Genomic DNA, 12215 nt, shown 5'->3' on the forward strand with positions numbered 1-12215 from the left:
GAGAAATAGGGAATTATGTTAAATAATATGTGATGTGATATGATAAAAATATAAAATGCACAAGAAAAAATGTTCAATAATAGAAAGTGAAGTGTGAATTAATCATTAGTATCCTACTATGCCACACAATGATCTCTCTGTCTCCAACTAAACATTAAAAAATGAAAGAAAGAAAATGATCCAATATCACAGTCACACAGTCACAGTCACAGAAAGGCATCATTAAATCAAGTCTACTTTCCAATCTATCAGCACCAAACCCTACACAGACAACAAAAATAGTGTTCTTTTCTCACTTGTCCTTAGTAAAAGTTTTATCCTAGCTACAAGAATGGGTTTGCATTTGCAGTTGTAGTTGTAGTTGTAGTAATGGGTTGCACGGCGTCCAAGTTGGAAAACGAGGAAACCGTGCGCCGCTGCAAGGAGCGCTGCCGTCTTATGAGGGACGCCGTCTACGCGCGCTACCACCTCGCCACGGCGCACTCCGACTACTGCCGCTCCCTCCGCCTCACCGGCGACGCGCTCTGCACCTTCGCTGCCGGTGAGCCCCTCGCCGTCGCCGGCAACACCCCCGCCGTCTTCATCAACACAAACAACGTTCCACCACAACCACCTCCTCCTTCCTCCGCCGCCGCCGGCCAACCACGCGCCGTCTTGCTCAAAACTAAGAGCAATCCCACGCCGCCACGTCATCATCCTCCTCCTACCGCTGCCGTTCCTCGCCGTCGTCGTAATCCGCCGCCGAAGCTCCCTCACATCCTCTCCGAATCGAGCCTCTGTTCCACGCCGAGAAGCCAATCGTCGAGTTACTCGTTCTTCCCAACCGCGCAACAAGCTCCCTCCATAGCTTCGGAAACATCCTCAGTTTGGGATTGGGAAAATTTCTACCCTCCGCCGTCTCCGCCAGGCTCCGATTACTTCCGGCACCGTTCCGATCCTAAAACTCCCAAACCAGAAACGGCTCATTCCGAATCAGATTCAGCATACAACTTGTTCCACTCCAAATATCACCGTGAGAATCGCAAAATTGAGAACGCGAACATCGATTCTCGACAACACCGCGAGGGTTCCGAACACGATTTCTTCCCGGAACGCGAACCAGTTCGCACGCAGGGGGAGCCGGAGGAGGTTCTGTGCAGCGAGTGGGGCGACCGCGATAGCTTCTGCACGAACTCCTCATCCGATGAGGAGGAAGAAGAACGAGAAATCTCCGGTTCGGCGAGGGCGGAGCCGGTCTCCGGCGGTATTGCTCCGGCGGCGGAGAAGGAGAAGGTGGCGGTGAGGCATAGGGATTTGAAGGAGATTGTTGAGGCGGTTAAGGAGAATTTTGAGAAGGCTGCGGTCGCCGGAGATCAGTTATCGGATTTGCTCGAGATCGGCAGGGATCAACTTGATCGGAGTTTCAAGCAATTAAAGAGTAAGCTTTCTAGTCTAGGGTTTAACAGGGTGTTTGGTTACTCAGAAAGTGCGGGAAATTTTTAAATCAATTAATTTTTTTGAAAAAATTAAGTAGTTTATATAATTCTTATTTAATATTTTTCATTTTTACCAACTTTGATTTCTCATTAGTAAAGTCTCGTGTTCGAGTCTTGTGGATGGAAAAACCTCTAAAGTTAGTTCCATCATGAGCTGAACGTTTCAGCTCGAACAAAATTGTCTCAGATAAATAGACACCTGTCTTAAAAAAATTAATATTTTTGATTATTTTGATATTTGAATGCAGAAACTGTGCACCACTCGAGTAGTTTACTGAGCAAACTGAACTCAAGGTGGACCTCAAAACCGCCATTGGTGGTTAAGTACCGGTTTGATACCGGTTCACTTGATAAACCGGGCGGTCCGATGAGTTTGTGCTCCACTTTGGACCGGCTTTTGGCATGGGAGAAGAAGCTCTATCTTGAAGTGAAGGTAATGTTTTCGAGGGTACTTTTGTCTTTTTGATAAAAGTTTATTTTTGGGGAGGATAAAAAGGTGAAGGAAAATGAGTTGATGACAGTAGTAGTACCCTCGTGTGGGGTGTAGTGGTGGGAACTTCAATGAGGCTCTTTCGTTGAATTTGACTCAGGAATACATTGATTACTGTGTCTTTGTTAAATCATTGAAATTGAAGTTGCCCTTACCTCATTTTGTCCTTTGCTATGCCAATGGAGGCAATGCGCTACCTGCTGGCTGCATGTTTCATTGAATTTTAATTCATCCACTCATGATTTTTTTCATCTGACTTCCACCTAGTTTTTTAACCTATTTCTATCTTTCTTTTTTTCCTAATACATCACATATTATATCTCTTTTTTCTTTTCTTCTTATAATTCCTTTGTTATGTCTTGCAAATGTAAGTGTGAAAGAAAGTTGTCCTAATTCTCTGACACTCAGAAGTAAAAGGGGTGAGTTATAATGAGTATTTTAAAAGTATTAGTTAAACAGTTTAGAAATAAAAATATTTATTGAATACTATGATATTCAAAAACTATATTCCTTCCGTTCCTATTTAACTATCCAGGAAGAGAAGAAACACACATATGAAGGAGTGTAATTAATTTTGTTACTTTTCATAAAAGTATTATTTGATTTCCTATTTCACCCTTTAAAATGTATACTATTATATTTCCTCATTTATTGTTCCTGCAATGACATTTCTTGGAAAAACGTTATTTAATGTTCTCTTGAAACTCTAAGTGGACAGATATATATGAACAAAATTTTTTCTTCAAAGTAGACAGTTAATAAGAAACGGAGGGAGTATTTATTTCTTAGCTAAACCTCCTAAGGTATTATTTTATGATTTGTCATGATAAGTTATGATTTTTATAAAAATAATAATGAATAACATTTTATTCAAGCAATTTTAAATATCCTTAAAATCATATTTTTTTAGATACAAAGTATGAACTTTTTGTCAATTAGTAGATAGCTAGACTACATAAGCATTAGTCTAGTGTTCGATACGATTCTTGAGTGGTTTATATGAAGAACGATTTGTTAGAAGAAATTTACTCTCACCTAATATGATCTCAAAGCCTAAAGGAGATTAGTCTTATGTCTTTCGGCCGTGAGCCATTTAAACACTTTATTTTCATTGGTTGGTTGAAAGAAAAAGGCTAGAGACTCTCTTCAACACTATCCTTTCAACACTCTTTCATTGTTGAAATTTACTGGTCCATTAAAAATATAGGTCTCGTTTTCAATTTAGTTGCTACTTGCAATGAAAGCGTGTTTAAAAGAGTGAGTGTTACTAATACTCCACTTAGTTGAAATTTATGTAAGTCATTAAATTGAAAGTGCAGCTTTAGTGGGCATTACCTAAATTTCAACTAATCATTGACAACCTCAAAAAAGTGTTAAAACGAGTGTTTTAGTATTTTTCTTACTTAGAATATTTAGTTGCTTATAAAAAAATTGCCCTGCGTGTGATTCATTGGTCACATCCAATTGCCATTATGCTGATAGGATAGGCTGTGAAAGTTGGACAAAGATTTTTCTGGACTATACTGTATTTAAATTGCTTGCCAGAAGTGGAAAAAAATTGCATTGTATAGAGTGTTGATTATGGATGCTTGGAATTTCCATTACTAAACCGAAGTTAGGTGGTTATGTCCCATTTATTTTTAGCTAAACCATATGCACTTTTGGAACTGTGTGCTGAATCATACTACAAAACTTGCATTCTTATTTAGGCTAGAGAAGGTGTGAAGATTGAGCATGAGAAGAAGTTATCAGCTTTGCAGAGCCAGGAATCCAAGGGGGGTGATGAAGCAAAGCTAGATAAAACAAAGACTTCCATAACAAGATTACAGTCACTAATTGTTGTCACGTCTCAGGCTGTGTCTACCACCTCAGCTGCCATTGATGGCCTTAGGGACTCTGATCTTGTTCCTCAACTTGTTGAGCTCTGTCATAGGTACCCTCTCTTCATTCTGTAGTTCATTTACTCATAGAATTACAAGGCATTTAAATATTCAAGATCTTAAAGTACTAAGATTAGACCACTTATCAACAAGGACATGTAGCTAAAGTTTTGACATTCAATTATGGGCATTTAAATCGTATAGGAGATTATTGAATTGTCATTCGTACTGCCATAAATGAGTGACTTTAATAAATTCATTGGGCCCTGAAAAATTTCAAATATGAGAAAGAGAAAAGAAAGAGGGACTCTTTTGTCAACTTTGACCCAGTGTTAGTCCTATGCCTCACTTTATGGATTAAATGAGACATTCTGAGACTTTATGATCTGGTATGCTAGTTTTGGATCACAGAATCTGTGATGTTGTCGTTGAAAAACATTATGGGTCTGGTACCACACTTGCTTCATCAGCTCTGTGCAAGTGCATGTGCCTCTTGTACTAGATTGTCCAACTACTACCTAGCACTTGTAATCAAACCTTTGCTAGCTATTGCACCTTCAAAATCTTGGGTCATTTTCAGGGGTTGTATATCTTACTCCACAGGGTTATAAGCTCGTTCTTGGTCTGACAATAGGATTATTGATATAAGTTCAAGTATAAAATGAACTCACTTATTTTAAACACTATCGGTCCACTGGAATAAGGTAAGATAACCTCATGGACAATCTCCATTTTTCAATTTCAGGGCCCATTTAAGTAAATATAACTGACTGATGGAGTTAGTTATATTAAAGTAATAATGGCATTATGGTATAAATATAACCCTTAAGGCTATATTTGGGAGTTTTTGTGGGAGGGAAGGTGGGAGCTTTTGAGGGGAAGGGAGGTAAGCCCTCCCCTTTGGAAGTTCAAAATTTCACAAACCCCTCAATTTGGGGTAATTTCACAAAATAACTAAATGAGAGTCTTGATGGGTCTTGGATGGTTTTTCAAAATTCTCCAAACCCTCTCCCCCTTCTAAAAAAACTATACACAAGGGGAGAACTTCTCATAAGCCTCAACTTTCCCTTCATTCCCCTCCAATATTCAACTTGCAAAAATAGCCTAAGTTGATTGTCATAAACTTTTGAACTAGTAGCGATGGGCTATAAATTGAATCAAAATATACCAACCATTATTGTTATTGTTTTACTATTCATCCATTTTACTTATTGTTTCCCAATCAATAGCTAGTGCCAATGTGGCTCTTGTATATGAGATTGAAGGATTGTAAGTAAACATGGTAGCATGATTCTTGGTAATTCAGCTGTGTCATCTAATTGATCATGTGTGCTACAATTCAGATTTGAATATGAACTTATTTACTCAATAATTTTGAACTGATAATATATATAAAGATGTGGTTGCCTGCTCTCAGATTGTTATCTTATATCTGTGATATGCGAAATGTAGAATCATGTACATGTGGAGATCAATGCACCAGCACCATGAAACTCAAAGCAGCATTGTGAAGCAAGTCCGTGGCCTAGTGAACCGATCCTCCAAAAACCACTCAACATCCGAAACGCACAAGCAGGCAACTCGGGATCTTGAATCAGCTGTGTCATCTTGGCACTCCAGCTTCAATTGCCTCATAAAATTTCAACGGGACTTCATCCTTTCCCTCCATAGCTGGTTTAAGCTGAACCTTATTCCCATCAACAACAACTACATGGAACATCAACCATCTGATCAAGCATTTCGCTTCTTCGATGAATGGAAGCTTGCTCTTGACCATGTCCCCGACACGGTTTGTTCTGAAGCCATCAAAAGCTTCATCAACGTCGTACACGTGATCCATGTCAAGCAATGCGAAGAGCTCAAGATTAGAAAGAGAACTGAGACCGCTTCTAAGGCCCTTGAGAAGAAATCTTCGTCTCTGCGGGACATAGAGAGGAAGTTTTACAGCTCGTATTCCGCTGTAGGTGTTGTTGGCATTCCTGACTCTGTGCCTGATGATGGACAAGTGTTGGACGCGCGAGACCCGCTCGCGGAGAAAAAGATGGAGCTAGCAGGGTGCAAAAGGCAGGTTGAAGATGAAATGGTGAGGCACTCGAAGGCGGTTGAGGTGACAAGAGCTATGACACTCAACAATCTGCAGATGGGGTTGCCTGTAGTGTTTCAGGCATTGACAAGTTTTTCTTCCTTGTTCATTGAGGCTCTTGAGTCGGTGTGTAAACATTCATATGCAGTCAAGTAGGTAGATTAAGAGTATGTTCAGATTTATGTTTGGTAAATCTGAAAGCACATTTGCACAATTGAATAAGTGCATTCTGTTGGGTGTATGTGCATTGAAAATTGTGATTCCAATTATGAGGGATGTTGTTTAGAACTAAAACCAAACACACTAATTTATTTGCTGTGATGTAGGTAGATTTCTTGTTTTTCTTGGGACTAGAGTTCAGCACAAGGACTGGATTTTTGTGCATACATATTTGGAAATTCTTCAACAATTTATTCTAAACCAAGAATTAAATTTGGGAAAAAATTTATGTGTATGAATTTCAGAATGGATTCTGAAATAAAAAATAGCAAAGTTGATAGTTGAGAAATAGCAAAGAAATTTATATGTATGAATTTCAGAATGGATTCTAAATGTTATTAATATTAAAATTAGGTAATCTAGCCCAAGAGTTAAGGGACGCCCAGGGTTGGACATCTGGAGCGTGGAATGAAATGAGTAACCTAAATATGGGAAATTAACAAATGGATTTAGGAGAGGCTCTAATACCATATTAGAATTAGGTAGGCTTAACTCAACCCAAAAGCTAGCTCAAGAGTTGGGGTTTGCACTACCATTTATAAGCACTTGATTGACCTTATCTCTAGCCAATGTGAGACTCTAACAATTAATCTTATAATTTGTGTTAGGAACCACGTTTAATTTATGCAGAAGTACTTATGAGAAAGAAAAAAACATTTCTCCTATCACAAAAGCTGCTCAAAGTAGAGAGCTTCTCTCAAAATTGTTCTTTGTATTTTGTTTATTTGTTTTTGTCAACATATTTTGTTTTTGTTCAAACATGAAAAACTTGTAGAGTAGATGTTTTGTGAAGCCAACCATACAACATACTCCTAGCCAACCAAGGAATCAAGGGAGTAGATGTTTTGTGAAGCCAGAAGATGAAGGTGAAGTGAATAGAGGCAATGAGAATGAAGAAACCAATATTCAAAATTTAGTGGATGCAATGAAGTCCAGGGACAGATTCTTGTGGTAGTCTTAATTACGTTTTGAATTGTAATTTTGAAATTGTAATCAATGGGGTTTGTTTTCTTGGAATTCTTTTGGTAGTCTTATAGGTAGATTGTTTTTTGAGGGTGGATTTTGGTAACTTCTGTGAATTTGGGGCTTATATGTATGACTTAAGTTGTGTTATTTGAGGCCATCCTTTACCTGAAATAAGCTATATTTCGATTCAATGCAAAATGAGAATTCTTAAAAATATAGATTTTTGCTGCTGAATATAAGCATGCAAAATCAAGCTTCATGGAAAATGGTTTTTTCGACAAAAATGCTGAAGGTTCAATTTTGCACAATCTTCATGGAAAGTGATTTATTTGATCTCCACAGGTGATTTTTATTCATAAAAAAAAAACTGGAATAAATGGAATGAAATAGATGAAATGTGAACATGAGAATTAATCATGTATGACAAGTGCAAAGGTAAAAAATGCATAAAACAATGCAGGAACTAATGAGAATCCACCACGAAAATTCACCTTCAATGCTGTTGGCACTGCATTACATATCATTGTGCACTAGCATATCTCAAGATGAAACGTCAAACATGATCAACACAAGTGCAGAACCTAATGGGACAACACTTAAGTGCTACCTGTATGACATTTTTCCTTACAAATCAATAAGGACATTCACAAAGGCAGAACTAAATATAAACATAGATGTGAAATCGACCATTATAACCTTTCCAAACTAAACCAAATTGTAATCTAACAGGGATAATTGTCAGTAAGCACCAAAATAATTAAATAATGGTTAACAAGCACCAAAAAATACACACCATGGCTTTTTAGGCCATAAAATTGTCATTGTCATAATGAAAACCACATAATAAAAAAATTAGCACAACTATGGATTTAGTTGACAATGACAATGTTTCTCATTGGAAATCTAAGGCCTTGGAATGAAAGTAGTGGCATTTTCTCTTGCTTGATGAGCACGCAACCTATTATGACTTGATAGTTATCGTAAAACGCAACTATTATAACCTTACAAGTGTTCAGATGTTACAGCTGCTACTTTTAGAAACATGACATTAAATCTAACACCAGCAGTTAAACAAAAAAAAAGAGAAATCAGCAGCTAAAAGTCAAGGTTATCCAACTAGAATATATAGTTCGTAAATAGAAAAAGTAAGTTCATAAATACGGGATCAATGTGTGATAGTGAGCTTGGCCGCTAGGTGTAGACCACCATTAATCCTGAAAAGACTATTCTCCGCAATGAACGATGTCCATGGAACATCAAAGAGGTTTCTACAGCCAATAAGGGTCCCTCCGCTAAATGTGCAATTGGATTTGTACAGGCTAATAAATTTCTTTGTTGGCCTCATCCTTGCAGCAAATTCATAGTCCACATCAATGCTTCCTGAGCAACTTTCCTTCACTCCCAAAGACCCAAAGCAATGGGAGCCATTGTTGTCCATGTTACATTGTGCTGATAGAAAAAACATTTGTCCACAAAAATCGAATGCCTCAGAAGACACATGGCCAGATGGGAACAAACTGACACAATCCTTCCACTGCAAATGCATGTGGAAAACCTGCTTATATGCCCTCGCCCTAAAACGCCGGTTTAAGGAAATAGACTCTTCTGCTAACAATGACCGTTGGCAATGTGGAGCCTCCGCTTTCAAAGATAGGGCTTTAAGTACAAGCTTAGATGCACTCTCATGTTCAAAGTCATTACAGGTTAAGACATCCTCAAGCTTTTGGCATGTCATATAAGGGAAGCGAATTACACACGCAAGTCGTGTACCCAGAACTTCTTGCCTTTCTTTCAGATTGGCGTACTTTTGTCTAGCCCAGTATAATGCAAAGTCATACACATCATCTTCTGATGAAACTTGGAGACCATCACTAGCCAAGATTGCCTCTATTCCAGAAAGAGACAAGGCCATATGCTCTTCCCTATATATGGTCACAAACAATACTGTTAGCATTACAAAAGAAAGAAATAGGTCTTTCTCAAAAGAATGGACAATTAGAATCAATAAAGTCATCAAAGAGAAAAGGATGCTTTGAAAACGACACTTCATGGAATGCCAAAATAGAAAAAACCTCTCTAATGTTTATAACATGAAGGAAGTTATTGACAAAAAATAAAAGTCGTCCACCAAGAATCAAACATTAGATGCAACACAGACATCAGTCCTTTATTTGAATTCATAGTTTGATCCTCTCAAGTCTCTCTTGTCTCCACCAAGAGACATGGAAATAACTTAACCGATGGATGAAGAGGAATCATTAAATACTACTTGATAGAAGAGAAAAAAACATAAATTTGTAGTGCTTTGAATTTAAGATAGCACAAAACTTATATAAGTTCTTTATATCCATTTTATCAAGTTTTCCAATCATATAATGGCACGTGTATAATTTCTTTGAAATTCAACAAAAATTCTAAATGAATGTCATTTAGTTTAGAAATAAGATCCAGTTGTCATTATTTGACTCGAAAACTTGAAGGAATGGATATAAGGCTTTCATCTAAGTTCAACAGAAATTAAATAAATGGAAAGACTTGCTTGTCCTTGGTTATTTTCCCGTATCGGCCAACAAGATACTGCTATGCCGCATCAATCAGTGGTTGGACTGCATCAACAACAGTACGAGGAAGCTCCAAGTCATTTGTCATGGGCAAATTTAACAAGTATCTCATGCATGAAGGCACATCAAATTTATCAGCAGCCATAAGCACATCCAACCAACAAAGCAGGTGCCGTTGTAATAGTCAAAGTATCACGGTACATAAATTGCAGTAGCTCCATGAAAGCAGTTTCTTCTATAATAAAAAGAATATGGCATTTAGGCGACTATTTGATGAAAATTAAAATGATCATATAGTAAAGATATAAAAAGTTACCAGATGCATAAATCCTGAGGGAGATATGTCTTTGCTTTGTCTCGCTCATCCCATTTGAGAAAAGCTGCAAAAATTAAAAACAAAAATCAGTGCTGCTCAAATATTATTTTTAGGGGAACTATTATAAAGAAAGGGTCTTTATCCACCTTAAAAAAGAAAGGGCTCTTAGCAGCTAGTATAGGAGAACTGATATGCAGTGTTTTAACTCGAACAACGGTAGAATCCATGGTCCAGTTACCTTTTTGACGAAAAAAAGGTAACTGTATGAGAATCCAAAAAAAAAAACCCCTCAAACTATATGAGAATCCATCAGAATCGGTTACCTTTTTGGCGTTTCCTATTACGGTGGCGAGCAGAGTTGATGATGGATTGGACATAAAATAAGTTAAAGTTTTGGCGGCGTTTCCGCTTACGGTGGCGGCGAACCCTGTCGGGGTAATGATCTGATTTGGGTTGAGATGAAGCACAAACCGGGTCGGGAATGATCTCAATACGGAGAACCCTATCGGAGTAATGCCTATCGTTGAAAGCGAAGCTAAAATTGGGTTCACACGAAGACTCCATCACCAAAAAGATCCAATTTTGAACGCTTTTTATCACCCTCCTTGCCTACCAGATCAAACCCTAACAAAATAATTGGGAATTGGAACAGATGGAGGCAGAGAGAGAGAGATTTTTTTTTCTTTTGAAACTAGAGACAGAGTTCGAAAAATCTAAGAAAATCTAGAGAGAGTGTTTCACACTGACACAATTCTAATTCTAAGAGCAACCCCAGCGTTGGAGTTGCTAAGAGCCGGCTCTTATTTTTTCCCTGCATTGGAGAGAGCCTTAAAGCTCTTAGCTACAGTCCAGAGGCTCTTCTGCAAGAGCTCCTGCTTAATGAGCTCTTATATTAAAAAACGATTATTTTCTCTCACATGCTCCTCATCAACTACTTTCAGAGGGAAGAAACGGTAGAAGGGAAGAAGAAGAAGAACAGATTTGAAATAAACTAACACAAGAACAAAACCAAAATCAATTTTTTAAAAAAAAAATCCAAACTTTACAACCAAAATCAAACTTTTACACTGCAACTGATATTTACATAGGAAAAAAAAAATTCTGAGCCTTGCATGTCCGATCTTGTTGAAAGGGAGACTTGCATGTGCGAAAAGGGGCTTCCTTTCCCCTGATCTGATCTGGTGGCTCCGATTTGGGTGGTGGTAAGTCGATTTGGGGGCGGTGAGGTGGATTTTGGCTGTGGTGGTGGGTGTTTGAGGCGGTGATGTGGGTTGGGTTTCGGTGGGGGTGAGGTGGGTTTTGGGTTTCAGTGGTGGTGAGGTGGGTTTTGGGTTTCAGTGGTGAGGTTGGGTTTCGGTGGGTTGGGTTTCAGTGGTGGTGGTGGGGTTGCAGAGGTGGGTTGGGTTTCAGAGGGGAGAAGAAGAAGAAGAGAAGAGGGGAGAAGAAGGGAAGGGGGTTTCGAGGAGGCAGGGGAGAAGAAGAGAAGAGGGGAGGAGAAGAAGAAGAAGAGGCTTTCGGTGGGTTGGGTTTCAGTGGTGGTGGTGGGGTTGCAGAGGTGGGTTGGGTTTCAGAGGGGAGAAGAAGAAGAAGAGAAGAGAAGAGGGGAGGAGAAGAAGAAGAAGAGAAGAGGGGAGGAGAAGAGGGTTTCGAGGGGGGGGGAGGGGGAGAGGCGGCTAGGGTTCACAAATGGGGCTCTTGATGGGTTTATATCCAGCAGGTCACCCTCCCGTTGTGGACCGGTTTCAGACCGGTTTTGATCGGCTGGAGCCGGTTTTTTAACCGTTTTAGGTTGTCTGACTGGTTTGGCCGGTTATCAGACCGTTTCTCTCCCATTTTCAGCTTTTATACATTATATATAGTGTGCACTTCATCATTTTACACATCAATTCAAAATGGATCACCAACATTATCAACAATACTATGATTTGTTGGACGATCAAACACTTCCCACCAATGAAAGTTCTCAACCTCCGCCGGTGTTACAACAAGGAAACCAACCTTCACAGGTGTTTCGACCTACGCCGTCATTTCCTCCTCACAACCAAGCGCGTCACACCCGAGGCAATTTTCAAATTTCTCAACACCAAATGTCTCCATATCCACCTCAAAACCAATCGCATCACCCCGGTGGCAATTTTCAAAATTCTCAACACCAAATGTCTCCATATCCACCTCAAAACCAACCGCATCACCCCGGTGGCAATTTTCAAAATTCTCAATACCAA

General features: G+C 39.0%; 1 protein-coding gene and 1 pseudogene across 1 annotated transcript; one reads left to right on the plus strand and one right to left on the minus strand.

The window, feature by feature from the left end:
- The first annotated feature begins 206 nt into the window (after positions 1-206).
- Positions 207-6268, plus strand: LOC130748627 (nitrate regulatory gene2 protein-like). Its single transcript, XM_057601857.1, has 4 exons — positions 207-1417; positions 1724-1908; positions 3675-3898; positions 5298-6268. Exons 1-4 carry the CDS (start codon positions 370-372, stop codon positions 6082-6084), a joined length of 2244 nt encoding a protein of 747 aa, XP_057457840.1. The 5' UTR covers positions 207-369; the 3' UTR covers positions 6085-6268.
- Positions 6269-8278: 2010 nt separating this feature from the next.
- Positions 8279-10554, minus strand: LOC130743514 (BTB/POZ domain-containing protein POB1-like; annotated as a pseudogene).
- Between the last annotated feature and the right edge of the window lie 1661 nt (positions 10555-12215).

This window comes from Lotus japonicus, chromosome 3 (assembly GCF_012489685.1).
Source record: "Lotus japonicus ecotype B-129 chromosome 3, LjGifu_v1.2".
NCBI classification, from domain to species: Eukaryota; Viridiplantae; Streptophyta; class Magnoliopsida; order Fabales; family Fabaceae; genus Lotus; species Lotus japonicus.

Coding starts and splice junctions, on each gene's coding strand:
- LOC130748627 (XM_057601857.1), top strand. CDS start 370: ATGGGTTGCACGGCGTCCAAGTTGGAAAACGAGGAAACCGTGCGCCGC. Junction 1,418..1,723: donor GAGTTTCAAGCAATTAAAGA/GTAAGCTTTCTA, acceptor ATTTGAATGCAG/AAACTGTGCACCACTCGAGT. Junction 1,909..3,674: donor AGCTCTATCTTGAAGTGAAG/GTAATGTTTTCG, acceptor ATTCTTATTTAG/GCTAGAGAAGGTGTGAAGAT.